Genomic DNA, 19,071 nt, shown 5'->3' with positions numbered 1-19,071 from the left:
CACACACACACACACACACACACACGTACGCATACGCACGCATACGCACGCACACAGACACACCTCCCCTTTCGCCAACCAATCAAACGCACAGGAGGAAACGCGTCTCCATCAAAACCAGTGGTGACCCGTCGCTCCGCTGCCAGTTGACCGCTCAAAGTAACATTTCTGACCATGGCGACGCCGCTGACCGACCAGGAGAAGAGAAAGCAGATCAGTATCCGAGGCATAGTGGGAGTGGAAAATGTTGCCGAAATCAAGAAGGGTTTTAATCGCCATCTGCACTTCACGTTGGTGAAAGACCGAAATATCGCGACCCCGCGAGATTACTACTTTGCTCTCGCCCACACCGTACGAGACCACCTGGTGGGGAGATGGATCAGAACCCAGCAGTACTACTACGAAGTAGACCCCAAGGTATGGACTGTGTCAAAAGTCGTCCCGTTGAAATGTGATCGCTCATTCACACACACAGACCAGAGCTGTCAGTGACTTGGCCTAAAACTATCCTGGTGTATGCCTACTTTTTATGAATAAATGCATTCCAACATATAAATGTAGTAGGGCCTATACACAACATGTAAAAGGTAGAAATAACGTGGTTGCGTTAATAAATTGTACTCCTTGCTATGAAGGCTGACATATAGGCTATATTTACCTCCAATACCTTTTAAAGAATGCCTCGTATTATTTCTATGCGCACACTGCAGTCAATCAGACCAAATAAAATATTGAAACGAGGCCACGTTTGGGCTTAGTGGGGCAGCCTGCGAGAGTTTATCATATAAAGTTTGAAATGTGTCTGTAGTTCCCATCTGGGATTACTTAAGTGATGTCAGGTTAACGTCTGTCTGTGTGTGTGTGTGTGTGTGTGTGTGTGTGTGTGTGTGTGTGTGTGTGTGTGTGTGTGTGTGTGTGTGTGTGTGTGTGTGTGTGTGTGTGCGTGCGTGCGTGCGTGCAGCGTGTGTATTACCTGTCGCTGGAGTTCTACATGGGCAGAACCCTGCAGAACACCATGATCAACCTGGGCCTGCAGAACGCCTGCGATGAGGCCATCTACCAGGTACCAGGAAGCACCACGCAGACTCTGAACAGTCCTCTGGAACTGGGAGCTTATCTGACGCCTTTTAGGGGTTTATGAATAATAATGTTGTGTTTAACAACAGGTAGTTAATCATCTTTTCTTTGTGATTAATTAACAAAAAATGGTATTTATAAGGTGTGTGTGTGTGTGTGTGTGTGTGTGTGTGTGTGTGTGTGTGTGTGTGTGTGTGTGTGTGTGTGTGTGTGTGTGTGTGTGTGTGTGTGTGTGTGTGTGTGTGTGTGTGTAGCTGGGTCTGGATATGGAAGATCTGGAGGAGATGGAGGAGGATGCAGGCCTGGGGAACGGAGGCCTTGGCAGACTGGCAGGTACACACACACACACACACACACACACACACACACACACACACACACTTTCAAACAGGCTCAAGACTCCTTCAACTGCATTCTCCTGGAAGCCATATCAGCTGTTCCGCAACAGAAAGTGTATTCCATCCTCATTGTACCTCATAACGTTGGCTAACACCTTCTGTAAGACAGTAGGCTGTAAGGGATCAACGGCCAACAATGTACTTTTGTGTCTGGTTCTTTTCCCTGGTTCGTAAAGCGTGTTTCCTGGACTCCATGGCAACGCTTGGCCTGGCCGCCTACGGCTATGGGATCCGCTACGAGTACGGCATCTTCAACCAGAAGATCAGAGACGGGTGGCAGGTAAATAACACAACCCGGCCCTTGGGTTTAGCACCCAAAACGTTTAGGCAAAAGTTCAAGAAAACATCTACTGCCCTGCAGTACATTTTTACTCATATTCTTTTACTTCCGTTTATCTTGAGCTGATCGATATTAACATTTCCCCCGGATCATTAAATTAAGAGTCTCTGTATCAAAGGACAATCCCCGGCCATTTCTCTTACTTCAGCATTCCCAAAAATAGTTAGTGAAGTTCATGTGGATGAACTTTCCCAACGTTGAGCCAAGCAGAGGTCGAAGGTCCTCGTTTATCTGAGCTTGTGAGGCCGGTGCAGAGCTCCGTGCGGGCACGAGAGGGGTTCAAGGATGGCCACGTAGTTGGTAGAAGTGGCTCACAGCCAACCGGCTCAAACATTAACCCAGCAGACGGACCGTCCCAGTGGGCACTGGTGCCCCAGTTCAGGTGAGCTGGGAGCGATCCGTCTGCAGCCTCCATCTGCCGTGGTTCATCGAGGGGGGCTTAGCTCTGAAAGATCAAATCCCCAAAGCTGTCTCCTAGTTATACTTAGAGCTGAGACTTTGGGGAAAAACAACGGCTGGGGCCTCCTGTCTTCTCTGGCGAGGGTTTGCGGTGTAAACGCACACAGGGTAAACAATAAACATGCACTGCTGTACGATGGACCGCGATCACGCTGCACGTGGGTGTCAGGACCGTCTGGTGCGTGTCATCCGGGGCGCTGTGAGCCTCGTGTCTCCCCCAGGGTGCAAGGGGTGAAACATGGGGGCACCCTGGGGGAGACATGTTTTTAACATCGGCTTATCTTGAGCTCATCGATCGATTGCCCCCGGATCAATAAGGGAGAGAGACATGAGCTCATGGTCAGATAACAGCAGGTTCCAAGAGCGAACTTGACGTCGGGAGCGGTCAAACATCCTGCAGAGGCGTCGATCCCTCGATCGGCGATCCCTGGAGCGTACGGCTGAACCCTGGGGTCTGACCCCTGATCTGGGCCTGATGGACTGTTGCATAACGCCGGGAGCTTGTTGACTCAGGATCTATGAGAACTCAAAGAGAAGAGAAACTGAAAGGCCCGTGTGGTCCACTGCCTGGCATGAAGCTGGCTGAACACATGTGGCTGGAAAACTGTCCGGGGAATCTCTCAAAATAATTTTCTGTGACCGTAGTATGGAGAGAATATTTGTTATGATTTGCCCGGCGCACTGCGCGTCTTCTGTGTTCTTAATTCTGTGATTATTTCCATTTGACTGAACTATTAATGGGCAACAGGTGGAGGAGGCAGATGATTGGCTGAGGCACGGGAACCCCTGGGAGAAGGCCCGCCCGGAATACATGCTTCCTGTTCACTTCTATGGGCGGGTGGAGGAGTCACAGGAAGGATCCCGATGGGTGGATACTCAGGTAGCTGTCTGTCTGTCTGTCTGTCTGTCTGTCTGTCTGTCTGTCTGTCTGTCTGTTTATCAGGTATACCTGTCTAAGGTGCATTGTACCTGTACTCAGGTGTAGTTACCTGTATTCCCCCTGCAGGTGTTCGTAGGTGTACCTAACCTGTTTTAGGTGGATTGTACCTGTCTCAGGTGTACTGTACCTGTCTCAGTCGTACTTTAATTGTCTCAGGTGTAAGGTACTTGTCTAAGGTGTACTTTACCTGTCTCAGTTGTATTGTACCTGTCTCAGGCGAATGTACCTCTCTAAGTTGTATTGTACCTGTCTGAGGTGTACTGTACCTGTCTAAGGTGTAATGTACCTGTCTCAGCTATTATGTTCCTGTGTCAGATCTACATTACCTATCTCAGGTGTACTGCACTTGTCCCAGGTGTACTGTACCTGTCCCGGGTGTACTGTACCTGTCCCAGGTGTATTGACCTGTGGTCTCCCTGCAGGTGGTCCTGGCCATGCCCTACGACACGCCCATCCCGGGCTTCATGAACAACACGGTGAACACCATGAGGTTGTGGTCGGCCAAGGCGCCCAATGACTTCAACCTGAGAGACTGTAGGCTCCCTACCCTCTCAGCCCACAAGTGTTTTCATTCATCACATGCATGTGTAACACAGGTTCCCTCCAGACAATGGAAAATATCCATTCAGAAAGACGAGACCTCAGCTCAGTTAGTGCTGTGATTGAAAAAAATCAATAAGGTTATTTAATTAAGTCTGAATTGCAGATTTGAGGGCTCCTTGAACAAGATGACCCCTGACCCCATGAGGATAAAAGCATCCACAAAATGGTTAAATTACTCAACCGAGTAATTTAGTAACTCGACCAAAACGGCGTGCATGCACCAAACGTGCATCAATGTGTTTAAATCGTAAATTGAACAAGTCTAACCGAATGTACCTCTGTGTTTTAGTTAATGTCGGAGATTACATCGAAGCGGTTCTGGACCGGAACCTGGCCGAGAACATCTCCCGGGTTCTGTACCCCAACGACAACGTAGGTTGTGTGTGTCTGTCTGTCTGTCTGTCTGTCTGTCTGTGTGTGTGTGTGTGTGTTTGTGTGTGTGTGTGTGTGTGTTTGTTTGTCGTTGTGTCAACGTTAACGCAACTTCACAGGAAACCGTTCTTGAGTAACGCCGTGGAGTAAGGCGTCGAGGGAAGTTGCTTCAGGGGGATTGTGTTGTTCTTGTGTTACGAAAAGTTACAAACCAGGCCTCTCTGTAATGTACGGTCATGAGTTTGGAGCAACGTTGACTTTGTCCTCTGTGGACAATCCATGAAGCGCCACTCTCTCCCCCCTTAAATTAACGACGGTTGTTTCCGTAATTATGGCTAATTTGTACACACCGGATAATTGTCGGTTGACTTGCTAACTGTCTGTTGGTCGCTAGCTGACAGGACAGCCCTCCCTAAGGGTTCTGCCCTTACTGTTGTCCTCTGTCCTTATAGCTACTGTACATTCAGCTCAATATTATGGGATGTTGTCAAACATGTAACCTGCAGGAGAAGATCAGCTTTGCAGTAACTTTCTTTGTTTTGTTATACTCACTGTTCCTCTCCCCTCACTCCTCTCTCCTCCTCCCTGCTCCTCTCTCCTCCTCTTCTCTCCTCCCTGCTCCTCTCTCCTCCTCCCTGCTCCTCCTCTCTCCTCTCTCCTCCTCCCTACTCCTCTCTCCTCCTCCCTGCTCCTCTCTCCTCCTCTCCCCTCTCCTCCTCCCTACTCCTCTCTCCTCCTCCCTACTCCTCTCTCCTCCTCCCTGCTCCTCCTCTCTCCTCCTCCTCTCTCCTCCCTGCTCCTCTCTCCTCCTCTCTCCTCTCTCCTCCTCCCTACTCCTCTCTCCTCCTCCCTGCTCCTCTCTCCTCCTCTCTCCTCTCTCCTCCTCCCTACTCCTCTCTCCTCCTCCCTACTCCTCCTCTCTCCTCCTCCCTGCTCCTCCTCTCTCCTCCTCCCTGCTCCTCTCTCCTCCTCTCTCCTCCTCCCTGCTCCTCTCTCCACCTCTCTCCTCCTCTCTCCTCCTCCCTGCTCCTCTCTCCTCCTCTCTGCTCCTCCTCTCTCCTCCTCCCTGCTCCTCTCTCCTCCTCCCTGCTCCTCTCTCCTCCTCTCTGCTCCTCCTCTCTCCTCCTCTACGCCTCCAGTTCTTTGAGGGTAAGGAGCTGCGTCTGAAGCAGGAGTACTTTGTGGTGGCCGCCACCCTGCAGGACATCATCCGCCGCTTCAAGACCACCAAGAAGGGTGCCGGTGCCCGGACCTCCTTCCAGGGCTTCCCAGAGAAGGTAGGGGTCCCACTATTATGGGATTTGGGGACCAGGCTTGGGTTTTGTTAAGGATAAGATGAAGTGCTGAAACCTGGGTTTGGGTTCCGATTACAAATCAATACTTTAGATTTTAGCTTGGAAGCTAAGCTGAGGTCAGCTACCATTTCTCTTTTTAAAGAATCTAATTAATTTGATACACGATTAAGGCGGCGGTCCCGACATGGTTGGGTCGGATCCCAAACCGTTTGCCCAGGGCTAGAGGGGGCTGTTGGGTTATCGGGCTTTCACGATGTTGGATTTGAGGACGAGTGTCCTTGTATTATTGTGATTAATGTCTACAAGTTATGCCACGTTGTCGTGTTCCTTTCAGGTGGCCATTCAGCTGAACGACACCCACCCAGCCATGGCCATCCCAGAGCTCATGAGGATCTTTGTGGACATTGAGAAGCTGGACTGGGATACGGTGCATTATTTACTACTCACCCAAAACCATAAAAAAACTCCTCCATTTTGATATAAGATCATAGAGTCGACGTCTCTTAAGACTAACTAACGAATTAACTGAATAATAAGAGTCTAAACCTCACACGTACCATGAGTTACGATAGTACAGGTATCATGAGTTACGATGTTACACGTATCATCATGAGTGACGATGGTACAGGTGTCATCTTGACTGATGATGGAACAGTTATCATGAGTGACGATGGTACCGACTCACAAGCCCCTCCCCCCCAGGCAGGCCTGGGACCTGACCAAGCGCACCTTCGCCTACACCAACCACACGGTGCTGCCTGAGGCGCTGGAGCGCTGGCCGGTGGAGCTGCTGGAGACCCTGCTGCCCCGACACCTGCAGATCATCTACCGGATCAACCAGAGCCACCTGGACGTACGCAGCCCCCACGCCATCTCTCTCTACCGCCCTCCCTGTCTCTCTCTCCTCTGCCTCTCTCTCCTCTGCCTCTCTGTCTCTCTTTCTCTCTCTCCTCTGCCTCTCTCTCCTCTGCCTCTCTTTCTCTCTCTCCTCTGCCTCTCTCTGTCTCTCGCTCTACTGCTCTCTCTGTATTCTCTCTTTGCCTCCCCTACCCTCTCTATATCTCGGTTTGTCTCTGTCTAACACACACACGCAAGGAACAAGTCAACTTGTTTTCAAGCCGAGTCACGGTAGAAAAAAGGGAAGGATTGTAAGTTGAGAGGAAGTTGTGGGCACAGAAAACGGTTCTTCTATTTACTTGTTTGTCTGTCTGTCTGTCTCTCTCTCTCTCTCTCTCTCTCTCTCTCTCTCTCTCTCTCTCTCTCTCTCTCTCTCTCTCTCTCTCTCTCTCTCTCTCTCTCTCTCTCTCTCGGTCTCGGTCTCTCTCTATCTGTGTCCCTCCCTCCCTCCCTCCCTCCCTCTCCAGAGCATAGCGTCCCTGTTCCCGGAGGACATGGACCGCCTGCGCCGGATGTCCCTGATCGAGGAGGACGGGGGCAAGCGGGTCAACATGGCCCACCTCTGCATCCTGGGCTCCCACGCCGTCAACGGGGTGGCGCAGATCCACTCCGACATCATCAAGACCAGCGTGTGAGAAGACACGCGCCGGGGAACATGCGTGGAAAATACGTGGAACACACAGGGAACATACATGGGACATACGTGGCACATGCCCGCGACATCAGTGCATCGTTAGCGCAAACAAAATTGCGCAACCTTCCAGGAACATACGTGGAACAAGATGAAATGAAATATGAGAAACAAACAAAAAAATACAGAGACTTCGTAATCGTAGAGCATTTTATTTAGATATTATTGATTTATACTTTAGTATTGAGTATCTCGTGTTCCGTAGGTTCCGTGATTTCAGCGAATTGGAGCCGGACAAGTTCCAGAACAAGACCAATGGGATCACTCCGAGGCGCTGGCTCCTCCTCTGTAACCCCGGGCTGGCCGAGCTCATAGCAGCGGTAGGACCTCCCTTCAGAACTAACACCTCTGTCTGTCTGTCTTTATCAGCTTCCGGTGATCGAACTAGCAACCTTCTGGTTGCCAGTCCTCTGCCTCCTGAGCCTCATGCCGCCGTGATGTGTGTGTGTGTGTGTGTCCCGCTGCAGGTGATCGGGGAGGACTACGTGAAGGACCTCAGCCAGCTGAAGAAGCTCATGCTGCTGGTGGACAACGAGGCCTTCATCAGGGACGTGTCCAAAGTCAAGCAGGTGGGCAGGAGCACCACTGCACCACCATCGTTACTACCTTCAAATCCGTGTCTCGCGTGATGTCCCATGAGACGCAACGTCAGGCCTTCAGACTAGAGATGTACCGATTCCATATTTTTCCTGACCGATTCCTGAACTTGAGTATCGGCCGAAAAAGAGTATATACACAGACACAGCATCTAGCATCGTAACTACTAATAGCACTTCTTCTTATCGAAGGGTTCTCTTACGATGACAGCCATGTTAAAGAGGTAACGTTACATCATATTGAGATGAAAAGGGCAGCAAGACGAGACGGCTGAATCTCGACGTGCTATTGAGTCATTAAGCAGACGCTCGGTCCAAAGCAACTTACAGTGACTTTAAGATGTCATTATTGAGCAGGGGGGGGGGGGGGGGGTAAGGCCCTGTTGGGGCATCTCCATGAAGGATGCCCACAGGTTAGGTTTCGAATGCCGGGAATCAAACTCAGAACCCTTCACCTGGGAGTCCACACCCTAAGCTCAACTGTACTGTGGAGACCAACCTCTGATAGATATCCAGGATATGATTAATTAATGTATTACAACAGCCCCTATGAATCACAAGATCACCCACCAGTAAAAACAGGAAGAGGTTAGAACCGGTTAGACTGTGCCAAACAATGAAGCCCTCTGTGTTTCCTGCACGCCACTCACCCCTCGTGTCCCAACTTGCCCCCCGCAGGACAACAAGGAGAAGTTTGCCCAGTACCTGGAGAAGGAGTACCGCGTGGAGATCAACCCGGCCTCCATGTTCGACGTTCACGTCAAGAGGATCCACGAGTACAAGCGCCAGCTGCTCAACTGCCTGCACATCATCACCATGTACAACCGTACGCAGGCCGGCCCCACACACTACCACATTACCGGGACATTACCGGGACATTACCGGGACATTACCGCAACATTACTGTAACATTACCGGGACATTACCGGGACATTACCAGGGTATTACCGCAACATTACCGTAACATTGCCGGGACAATACCGGATGCACTGCATACCAGATAGACTGCATCCAGGCCAGAAGGAATATTCCCAAATATGTTGGAGCATCCCCATGGGAAAATTCCCAAATGTATTCAGTCATCCCAGAGTTAAAAATTCCCAAATGTTAATTGATTCCTGAAAGACCTTTTGGTTTGTGTTTACCGGTGGTTAAGTAATCAATTGGTTGACTCTGTCTTTTCAGAGGTATTGAATATATACTTATTGTCTCTTTTGAAGGCATCAAAAAGAACCCGACAGCGCCGTTCGTTCCACGGACCATCATCATCGGAGGCAAGGTGAGCAGAACCTAGAACCAACGTCTGAACACGCCCTCCCCGTCACTGAACCAGAATCTATGTTTAAGGACTTTACACCTGTTTTTAATGATTCTGTATCAAACCATTTCAGACTGCATACCAATACAAGGTCACCCTTAATGATAACCTTTCTAAAACACCATTAGTTCTCATAAGCACTTTGCACACGTTGTTTATAAAGGTGCTACACAAATAGTTTTACTTTGTTATCCTCAAAGCACAATTTCCCAAATTGTGACACAACTCTACTCTCCTGACGCTGCAGATTCACTCTGCCTCATTGGCTATATCCTGAGCCAATCAGAGTGCTTTTTGCATTCCATATCACTATCTACCCAAGTCATCCAGCAATTTTTTACGCTAAAATACAAGATCAACCTTAAAATATCACTGAGGCAATTGATTTATTATGAAGTGAACCCCAGAAGAGCCCGTGCAGGCCAATCCAAAACGATTTTACGCTTCATCTTCTATGTGATCCTCTGTCTCCCCCTGCAGGCGGCACCAGGGTACCACATGGCGAAGATGATCATTAAGCTGATCACAGCGGTGGGCGACGTGGTGAACAACGACCCCGTGGTGGGCAGTAAACTCAAGGTCATCTACTTGGAGAACTACCGGGTGTCACTGGCAGAGAAAGGTACGATACTGACTACTGTACACATTCTAGGGAGTTTGCGCCTTAATTAATAGTTAATTGTTAAAGGTCTGATGACATGCCACCAGGTGTGGTGTGATTAGTGGTTACAAGCCGTTTTGAATATCTGCCCCTTATGACATCACAAGTGGGCGTTTGCTACAGTCCACTGGGTGGGCTGGTAGACTGATCTTGCCAGCACACATCTAGGTGGACACGCCCCCTTTACTCTCACACCTGGTGCCATGTCATGGGACCTTTAATGAAGAATACATCTTAATTGTCAGATTGTTAACAGTCAAAGTCAACCTCAAGGCTTCATTGATGAAATCAATTGATCAATTATTGAATTACATCATAAATGTGTTATTAATTATTTAAATGGGTAGCCAGGGATCGAACTAGCAACCTTCATGGTTACCAGCCGCTCTACCTCCTGAGCCACATGCCGCCCTAACATCCCCCCTCGCTTCCCACGGTCTCCGTCCTCCCCCGTCCTCCCTGTCTCCCTCCCCCCTCCCCCCGTCTCCCCTCCGTCCTCCCTGTCTCCCTCCCCCCCCGTCCCCCAGTGATCCCGGCCACGGACCTGTCGGAGCAGATCTCCACTGCGGGGACGGAGGCGTCCGGGACGGGGAACATGAAGTTCATGCTGAACGGGGCGCTGACCATCGGCACCATGGACGGGGCCAACGTGGAGATGGCCGAGGAGGCCGGCGAGGAGAACCTCTTCATCTTCGGCATGAGGGTGGAGGACGTGGCCGCGCTCGACCTGAAGGGGTGAGAGAGAGAGAGAGAGAGAGAGAGAGAGAGAGAGAGAGAGAGAGAGAGAGATACTAGAGTGCTGTAGAGAGATGAACCAAGGATGGAAAGGGATGGAATACAAAGATACAATGAGGGAGCACGAGAAGAGAAGAGACAGAAGAGAGATAGAACGAATGAGAGAGAAGAAAAAAAGAAAATAATGGGGGAGGGAGAGCTAGATCAAGAAGGAATACAACAAGGGAGGCCGAGATTAAAACAACAGAGAGAGAGAGAGAGAGAGAGAGAGAGAGAGAGAGAGAGAGAGAGAGAGAGAGAGAGAGAGAGAGAGAGAGAGAGAGAGAGAGAGAGAGAGAGAGAGAGAGAGAGAGAGAGAGAGAGAGAGAGAGAGAGAGAGAGAGAGAGAGAGAGTCGAGGAGAGAGAAGGGGTGATAGAGTGAGCAAGGGTGAGAGAGACAGAGAGAGCGGGGGGAGGACCAGTGATCAGAGCCAGACGTTCATGTCCTCCTCTGAGACTGCAGGGGAACTGAAGCGGTTCTCTGGGTTCTCCCCTCAGCTACGACGCCATGGTGTACTACAAGCGGAACCCGGAGCTGAGGTGTGTCATGGACCTGATCACCAGCGGGTACTTCAACCCCAAGAACCCTGACCTGTTCAAGGACGTGACCGACATGCTCTTCAAATACGACCGGTACGTGGGATCATGTTAAGCAGTGGTTCTCTCACCTTTTCTACTAGTTTGCGTGGCGCCCTCTAGTAAAGTACCTCCTTCACTGGCACAAAAAAAAAATTGGAGAAAAAACATAATGCAAATACAATTACCATAAATAATGTATGTGTGTTCTATTTGGCTGTTTAAAAATGTACATAAAAAAAGGGGTACTCCAAATTACCCCTAGGGGTACGCGTACCCCATTTGAGAACCACGGATGTAACGTATACATCTGACTTATTTTTTATTTATGAGTATTTGAATAGATGAAATTAACATCTTCTTAGTATCTTCTTATTCATTTTGAGTTATAGTACTCTCTAGTGTTTTGAAGTGTTTGGCTGTGGTATTCTTGTTGACTTTAACCTTGACCTTGAGTTTAACCTTTAGTGTTCTTGATATTCCTCAACAGTTTCAAAGTATTTGCCGACTTTGACGATTACGTGAAGGCTCAGGAAAAAGTCAGCAAACTTTACCAGGTAGGTGGACTGAAATAGTGGCACAAAAACAAGAAACCACTTTAAATGTGATGTGTGTAGCCTATAATACCTGAGCTAGAGAAAATAAATCCATTTTATTTCCAACGTTTTTAAATATGTTTCTTGGCGTTATAGAAACCAAAGGAATGGACCAAGATGGTAATAAAGAACATCGCAGCATCGGGCAAATTCTCCAGCGACAGAACCATCAGCGATTATGCCAGAGAGGTGTGGGGGGTGGAGCCCACCGATCTGAAGATCCCGCCTCCCAGTGAGCCCAGAGAGGCCATCGATGAGACCGCGGCCAGAGCCCTGAATAAAATGTGAGACACCGCTCCCTCGTGGCCACCGGTGGTATTGCGATAGCAAACGCCTAGGATTTAAACTTTGCACGTCATCTGAAAAGCTGCCGTTGTTGTGATTCGGAAGTTGTAAAGAGAGAAATAGAGTGCACAATAAGAGGGTACAATGTTTTTTTAATAATCCCCCCCCCCAGAAAAGACTCCTGATTGGGAAAAATGACCAACAAATTGTCTCATACAGAGACGCAGTAAACATGAAAACCATTAGTCTCTCAGTGCGTTCCAAAAGCTGACTTGGTTACTTACATTTCTACCAAATTACCCTCAAATGATAGCACTTAAATATAACCTACAGCTTCTTTAACTTGATCTTTCATAATTTTTACTTCAGCAAGCATTTTATCTAACTTCAGGCTCAAATCCGTTTCATTTTCTTACGAGGCACTTGAATTATGTCTGATAAAAGTCTCTTGCTTTGGACAAACTAGTTTTAGTTTATCAGTTTGGAAGAAATCTATTGCCAAATAAATACAACACAAACACTGGGAGTCTGACTGGTCCTTTTCTTACTCTTTATCTTTCTCTGGTCATCCAGGATGAGTTCCAACCACACGCTCGGCATTAGTATCAAAAAGGAACATCGTTTAAGGTCAACAGCAGAAAGAAGTACGGAGGCCAACATATTAAATAAAATGTACTTTATTTTTAATATATCTTTTCCCCAGTCCCAAATACAATCCCAACGCAAAGCAGACCCCCCACTGTGTTAGCGGTTAAAACCAGGGATACGTAAACATGTCTTTTTAAAATGCATTTCTGTTCAATATTGACATAATTGGTATTGTGTACATGCTCGGACATAGAGAAGGACAGACAGGAAGCCGGAAGGTAGACGGACGAGAAAGACAGACGGACAGAAGTGCAGACAGAGGGAGCGTCCTTCTGGCAGGACGATTAAGTCTCCAGACCTTTGAGGAAATCCCTGGAACGAGAAAGCAGTGGTAGAATCGGTTAGATACATGCACATGCGTGTGTTAGGTGCAAGTGTGCGTGTCGCGTGAGGGCCTGAGTTCCCTTTTCACATGCGTGTGTCAGGTGCGCTTGTCAGGTGGACATGCGCGTGTTAGGTGCACGTGTGTGCTTGTCACGCGGCACATGCGTGTGCCCCGTGAGCATGTCAGGTGCGTGCGCTTGTCGCGTGTACATGCGCGTGTTAGGTGCACGTGTGTGCGCGCTTGACGCGTGCGCTTGTCACGTGCGCGGGACTCACCCCAGGAGCTGGACCAGGTCTGGGTCCAGGTAAATGTTGTCGTGGGCGTAGCCCAGGGCGGCGCGGTAGGAGACCATCTGGACCCGGGCTTCTGCGTCGGGACGCCCCTTCTGGGCCCCCAGAGCGATCTGGTACAGCTGGGGAACACAGGAGGGCCAGTCAGATGTTACTCACAGGGGCCTTATGAGGCAGTGGTCATGTGTACCTCCTGGGATAGTGCCATAGTGATTAGAGTGATTGATAATGTTTACCTCCTGTGATAGTGATGTAGTGACAGATAATGTGTACCTCCTGGGATAGTGATGTAGTGAAATAGATTATGTTTACCTCCTGGCCCATGTGGTAGGGTAGAATATTGTCGTCCTCAGCATGAAGAACAAGGAGAGGACTCTCCAGCCTCTTCAAACTGGGTAGAAAACACACACACACACACACACACACACACACACACACACACACACACACACACACACACACACACACACACACACACACACACACACACACACACACACACACACACACACACACACACACACACACGTGAACGACCATTGATACAAAGATCCCATGAAATGTGTGTTTTATTCATTGGAGCCTAGTGTACTTTAGCCTGTGGTTAAGATGAATAGCGGTTTAAGTAGTTAAATAAACAGGTGGTTAGACTCACTAACCACCTGACTCACTTCTCATCACTGGCCAACACTAGCTTGTTCTTCTCCAGGGTCTCTGTGAGCAGGTTTTTAACCCCAGGCAGAAGGGAAAACATCTGGAACAGTAAACATTGACTAACGTTTTTATTCTGCACATCTGCCGGAATCAGAATTTAAATGCATTCATTGAAAATGGTGTTGTTTTGAAATACTTTTTATGATTTTATTGAGTGATTTATCCTAAGAGCCTTGCAGGTCAGGGTTAGGTACCAGGTACGGGGTGGTAACAGTGGGGTTAGATCCCAGAACCTCTGGGCTCTGACCCTCACCCTGCTCACTGAGGTAGAACCAGGGGGGGGGGGTGCTGGCTGACTGTACCTTGGCCAGGACATGGCACTCTGTAGCCTTCCTAATGCTCGTGTACGGAGCTTCGAGAATCAGGGCGTCCACAACGGAGCCTGCCACACGGAGACGGTGATGACGAAAACAACAACAACAACAACAACAACCTATGACCTAAAGTCAATGAAGCAGGCGGTCTAGAGCCGAACCACCTCACCTTCCTCCTGGGACTGCAGCGCTGCGTTGGTGGCCACTCTACAAAAAAGGTCCAACAATTAATTTATATAATTATATAATTAATTAATTTATTAACTCACTTGAGTCTTTTCCAATTAAAGCTTTTCCAGTTTTTTCCCCTCATTAGTTGATGAGTGACGGCGAGTCTGTCAGCAGAACCTGCCAGGCGGCGAACGAGCGACTCACCCCGTGCCCAGCGAGTGCCCCCACAGGTAGACGTGGCTGCCGCCGCTGTGCTGCTTGGCCCAGCGGTACAGATAGAGGGCGTCGGTGGTCAGGCCCGCCTCGCTGGGCTCCCCGCTGGAGTCGCCGAACCCTGGGGACACGTTAAAGGTGCGGTAGGGGAGACGTTAAAGGTGCAGTAGGGGAGACGTTAAAGATGCAGTAGGGGAGACGTTAAAGGTGCAGTAGGGGAGACGTTAAAGGTGCAGTAGGGGAGACGTTAAAGGTGCAGTAGGGGAGACGTAAAAGGTGCAGTAGGGGAGACGTTAAAGGTGCAGTAGGGGAGACGTTAAAGGTGCAGTAGGGGAGATTCAGGGGCTTTCATGGGAGCGTCGTCGGGGTGTCCTGGTCCAGCCACCAGTCGGCTCTTGGTGAGCGAAACAAGCTGTGAGAATAGCGTCTCTGGTTGACTGCGCCTGCCTTCTGTATGAGACCACTTTGGTTTCAGACCGCTCCCGGCTCACTTCTGACCAATCAGGGCCTCTCTTTCCTGAATGATTCGGGGAAATCATCATTCTTGTCCACACTTATCAATGGAGGAGAGACGCAAGAAGCAGGCATGCAAACTGGCTCGGGGTGAAAAAGGTGAGAATGATGCGTGAGAAAAACACAGACCCACTATAGGGTTCCAGGTTTATACTCCGGGGAGTTTTCTTTTACATTTTTTAATGTATTAGGGTTAGTCACAAGCTAAAAAAAATTACAGGACTGCGCACAATTACGAACAAAGCATTAATTTATTATGTGCAAGGGCAGCCCCAATAGGTACATAACTTATTACAAAATTAAGAACGAATATTGAGAAGAATAAAAAGAGGTGGGAGGACAGGGCAATAGGAGTATGCCATTATTTATTTTTCTTCTTGGCCTGGACCAGTGTCTCAAGGGCCCGCTTTCGCTGTTTTGCAGCATGCAAAACAGCGACTTCTCTCGGCTATATCGACTAGTATGTATCAACACAACTGGTGACCCGCTGAAAAATTCTCTTTTGGCGTGTTTCCACCGGAGGGTGCGTTCGGTTCGGTTCGCAAAGTTGCGACACGGTTCGCGTTTCCACCGCCAAAAGTGGGCGTGACATGGGGATAAAAACAAACTGCAAGGTATTATTCTGGACAATGGACGTGTCGCGTAAAACGTTAGCTTGGGCGAACAAGGAGGTGGAGCATGGACCTATTACAATACTTTATTAAAGCATGCAATTGTGATGTAGAACAAAATAAAAAGAAAACAAAGTGCTTGCATGATATTGAAGCCTACAGCGATCGTTAATTAACTTGTGTGGTGGTGCCTTATCATTTGTTCACCCTCGCACTGTCATTGGCTGAATCGATGAGAACGTTTTAGATAATATAAGGTCGCGGGGAGACGAAGCTCTGTTCGTTTGTATATTTTATTTACGTTACCATATTTTTGTTATGTTTGTTTTGGGAATCAGTTCTCGTCGCTCACCTTTGGGATGTTTACGTAGCTGCCGCGGCGATCGACATCCGGCCTACCATGAGGGTACTGTCGGCGGTGGAAACGCTCGGTGGAAACGAGGCATTCAAAGGCTCCGCTGGGCTCACGCTTGGCCGTTTCAGATGGTAGGCGACTTTCCGCTCACGCTGTCGGTTGGCCGCGCGGTTTCACGAGCGCGCGCATGCGTTCGACGAGCACGGAAGCGACAGTTCCACGGGAGTGCGCCCACTTGTCGTGCCGCCTGACAGAATGCTGCGCCTTCTCTCTGTCCGCTCGCCTCTCCATTGAGAATGTATTAGCAGGCGCTACAAGGACTCCATGGCTGGCCATCAGACCCCCCCCCCCCCAAATGTTTTCTCAACGGATCTCCACGAATCACACAAGTGGTCAATTTTGTCTTCAAAACGGCGAATTTCGCCGAAAGGTGACTAGTTTGCATGCCTGAAGAAGGAAAAGGTGGCAAGAAGCAGATAGGGAGGTGCATTTTATTAGTTGTTCAGTTTTAAAATCTTGCTCTCTCCTTTCTGATTTCAAAACCATGTTGAAAATATGTATCGATATATAGGTAGAGGCCATGGGGAAATCAAACTACTAAAGTTGTTTTTGTATACTGAACGGTGTTGAGCAACATACTGGCTCGCCCGTCTGGTTGGCAACAAGTAATACTGGTCTTGAATATGTGCCATAACGTACAAGAGAGCCTATATATCCAACAGAAGATTCCAATGAGGTTTCAACCTCACAGTGCAGGACTCATTAGTTCAGAGTATTTTTTTTCCTAAATGTAAATGTCAATAGGATATTGATCCGAATGAACTAGAGTTGCTTTTGTGAAACCAAAACGACCCGCTCCTCAGGACAGAATGGAACGTAAAAGATCCGTCTCGCCGGACCCCGGAACACCGGTGTTCTTCTCTCAAACCAGGCACCAAGCTCCCCTAATTTTGTTGTTCTGCTGTTCCAAGCAGATTGTTTACAAAGACTGCCGTCTTCGTAAATAATTACTAGGACGGTTGCCTTGGTAACGACGGTCTCCCGCGATCCAATGTACCTGCGAGCCCCACACACGGATAGAAATGGGATAGTTTACCTCTGTAGTCAAAGGACAGGACGTGGTATCCAGCCGCACTCAGGATCTGGAACACAGACCCAGTGCCAGTGGTCATTTATTCATAGCGTGAACAAACAGGAACATATTGTCTGGTTATTCCAAGTAACATGCACCTTTCGAGGTTCATTGTCTGTGTGTTATCGTTGGAAGCCCCTTACCTTAACCAGCTCCACTCTGTGGTGGATGGCCCTGTAGAAATAAACACGGAAGAAAAACTAGATTTGTAATTTGTAATTTTTGTTGGTTCTACGAACGAGAGACCGTGACGATGTGTTGATGTGTTAGTGTGTTGGTGCGCAGCAGTCAGTGTTTAATGGGAGATCCTGGGAACACCATTTTTGGGTGTGTGTGTGTGTGTGTGTGTGTGTGTGTGTGTGTGTGTGTGTGTGTGTGTGTGTGTGTGTGTGTGTGTGTGTGTGTGTGTGTGTGTGTAGAAACCATGGCCGGGGGCCCCACCTGGTCCCTGTGTTGCCATGGAGATAGACGATAACAGGACGTCCGTCTGCGAGGGCCTCCTGGTACCACTCGGAGCCCTTCCCAGCGGAGTGCTCCCATTGGCTGACAGGGAGAGTATGCCTAGGGGAGAGAGGAGATGTTGGTCGATGATTTGGCTGCACCTCAATGTTTTTCTATTATGCAAAAAAAGCTATCTGAATGTAATTGAGAGGGTGAGGGATTAAAGTGGGCCTTTTGGACTCCCAGGACGACCACATGACTAACTAAGAACATGTTAAAGTCAGAAACACACTCAGAGAGACTGAGAGAAAGAAAACGGGTTAATGTAAACATGTAAACATTGAGATGTTGGGGCAACGTAACCATAGAATAGTACACTAGACCTGTGTTGCAAGACATATCCTCCGTGTTGCTGTCAAAGCCTGTTTAATTTACTGGCAGCACGGTCGGTTTAATGCATTAGGGGCCTGACTAATCCCGCACGCGTGCTGTTGCAGAACTCAAATCAAGCATCCAGTCCGCTTGCTCTCATTATAATATGTGGTGTTGGTGACAAGTGTCGCTACGTGACTAAGCACCCTTGTAGAGGCCAGGTAAGGGAGAGGGACATGACTGACCACACGCCCACCGAGACGCCCTCCTCCGTGGGTAGGTAGAGGTTGGTCGTGTGGTTCAGTATCTTGTCCGGCCTGCTCAAGTCCACGAAGAAAGGGACCTTCACTGGAGACCGCAGCGCGAAGACACAAGAGTTATTGACATCCTGACGTCTGTGCACGCATACACTACGGTCTCATGCACACATTGCTGCAGAAACATAAATGAAGTTGTGATACATTTATAGGTTAGGAACAACACGATTATTGCATGAATTGTTTTGTGGTCTACTGCTATGCCTGCAGAGTTAAACACTAACACATAAACGAACACACTCGACTTACACAGATGGGAATAAACCACGTGTCCCAGTATCCAAGGAAATAGGTAGATTATGATTGGTACAGAAACGTAGACCGTGATCAGAAAGATGACCGCCCTCTTCATATTTACAGGACTCCGGTGCTCTTGTGCGACTTGCTCCCCGCGGACATCAACTCCGATCTCCCTCTAGCAGCACTGAGCTCGGCAATGAACCAGACTCCCGGTGTACTGTATTTCCGGATTGTGTGAAAGGAGCCGCTCGTCAAGTGGGGTCCAAGTTAAAGGGATAGGCAATTTAATGCAGCGCTATTGGCTCAGACCGCAAGACGCAAGTGCGTAGACATGCCGATACTTCAACCGTCCGAAGAGGCGTGTGATCGAAGTTTGATAATAATATCAAAATGTCCCCTTACGAGTCATTAGTGGTTACTTACTAGACAGTCCACCGCAACCACGTTCAGAAAATATAGCTTTGTCATGTCTTATCTAAGAGATACCGGTAATCCTAAAAATGAATTAACGCCGGTTCCACTTCACACCACTAGGT

The 19,071-nt window shown here is 48.7% G+C and overlaps 2 protein-coding genes across 2 annotated transcripts; one reads left to right on the top strand and one right to left on the bottom strand.

The window, feature by feature from the left end:
* The first annotated feature begins 109 nt into the window (after positions 1-109).
* On the top strand, positions 110-12,405 carry pygl (phosphorylase, glycogen, liver). Its single transcript, XM_030356847.1, has 20 exons — positions 110-417; positions 962-1,063; positions 1,332-1,410; positions 1,652-1,755; positions 3,023-3,154; positions 3,637-3,748; positions 4,107-4,189; positions 5,329-5,466; positions 5,819-5,911; positions 6,191-6,337; positions 6,849-7,012; positions 7,278-7,392; positions 7,540-7,641; positions 8,347-8,494; positions 8,889-8,947; positions 9,467-9,608; positions 10,175-10,382; positions 10,921-11,055; positions 11,489-11,555; positions 11,691-12,405. Exons 1-20 carry the CDS (start codon positions 175-177, stop codon positions 11,880-11,882), a joined length of 2,565 nt encoding a protein of 854 aa, XP_030212707.1. The 5' UTR covers positions 110-174; the 3' UTR covers positions 11,883-12,405.
* Positions 12,406-12,538: 133 nt separating this feature from the next.
* LOC115544079 (lysophosphatidylserine lipase ABHD12) lies at positions 12,539-19,008 on the bottom strand. The gene is made up of 12 exons (XM_030356890.1): positions 18,545-19,008; positions 18,224-18,326; positions 17,607-17,726; positions 17,309-17,339; positions 17,130-17,175; positions 14,546-14,675; positions 14,340-14,377; positions 14,159-14,238; positions 13,814-13,896; positions 13,455-13,533; positions 13,128-13,264; positions 12,539-12,839 (listed from the first exon to the last, which is right to left on the bottom strand). Exons 1-12 carry the CDS (start codon positions 18,645-18,647, stop codon positions 12,812-12,814), a joined length of 978 nt encoding a protein of 325 aa, XP_030212750.1. The 5' UTR covers positions 18,648-19,008; the 3' UTR covers positions 12,539-12,811.
* Between the last annotated feature and the right edge of the window lie 63 nt (positions 19,009-19,071).

This window comes from Gadus morhua, chromosome 5, assembly GCF_902167405.1.
Source record: "Gadus morhua chromosome 5, gadMor3.0, whole genome shotgun sequence".
NCBI lineage: Eukaryota > Metazoa > Chordata > Actinopteri > Gadiformes > Gadidae > Gadus > Gadus morhua.
The sequence above is the reverse complement of the archived record's forward strand: the minus strand, read 5'-3'. Positions and strand labels throughout refer to the sequence as shown.

What these genes read in the sequence shown, in the direction of transcription:
- pygl (XM_030356847.1), top strand. Translation starts at nt 175, where the DNA reads ATGGCGACGCCGCTGACCGACCAGGAGAAGAGAAAGCAGATCAGTATC. An exon ending in GCGATGAGGCCATCTACCAG is followed by an intron (nt 1,064 to 1,331) that starts GTACCAGGAAGC and finishes GTGTGTGTGTAG; the next exon opens with CTGGGTCTGGATATGGAAGA. An exon ending in ACGTGTCCAAAGTCAAGCAG is followed by an intron (nt 7,642 to 8,346) that starts GTGGGCAGGAGC and finishes TGCCCCCCGCAG; the next exon opens with GACAACAAGGAGAAGTTTGC.
- LOC115544079 (XM_030356890.1), bottom strand. Translation starts at nt 18,647, where the DNA reads ATGAAGAGGGCGGTCATCTTTCTGATCACGGTCTACGTTTCTGTACCA. An exon ending in GCTGCAGTCCCAGGAGGAAG is followed by an intron (nt 14,239 to 14,339) that starts GTGAGGTGGTTC and finishes TCCGTGTGGCAG; the next exon opens with GCTCCGTTGTGGACGCCCTG. An exon ending in GACCTGGTCCAGCTCCTGGG is followed by an intron (nt 12,840 to 13,127) that starts GTGAGTCCCGCG and finishes TTCTCGTTCCAG; the next exon opens with GGATTTCCTCAAAGGTCTGG.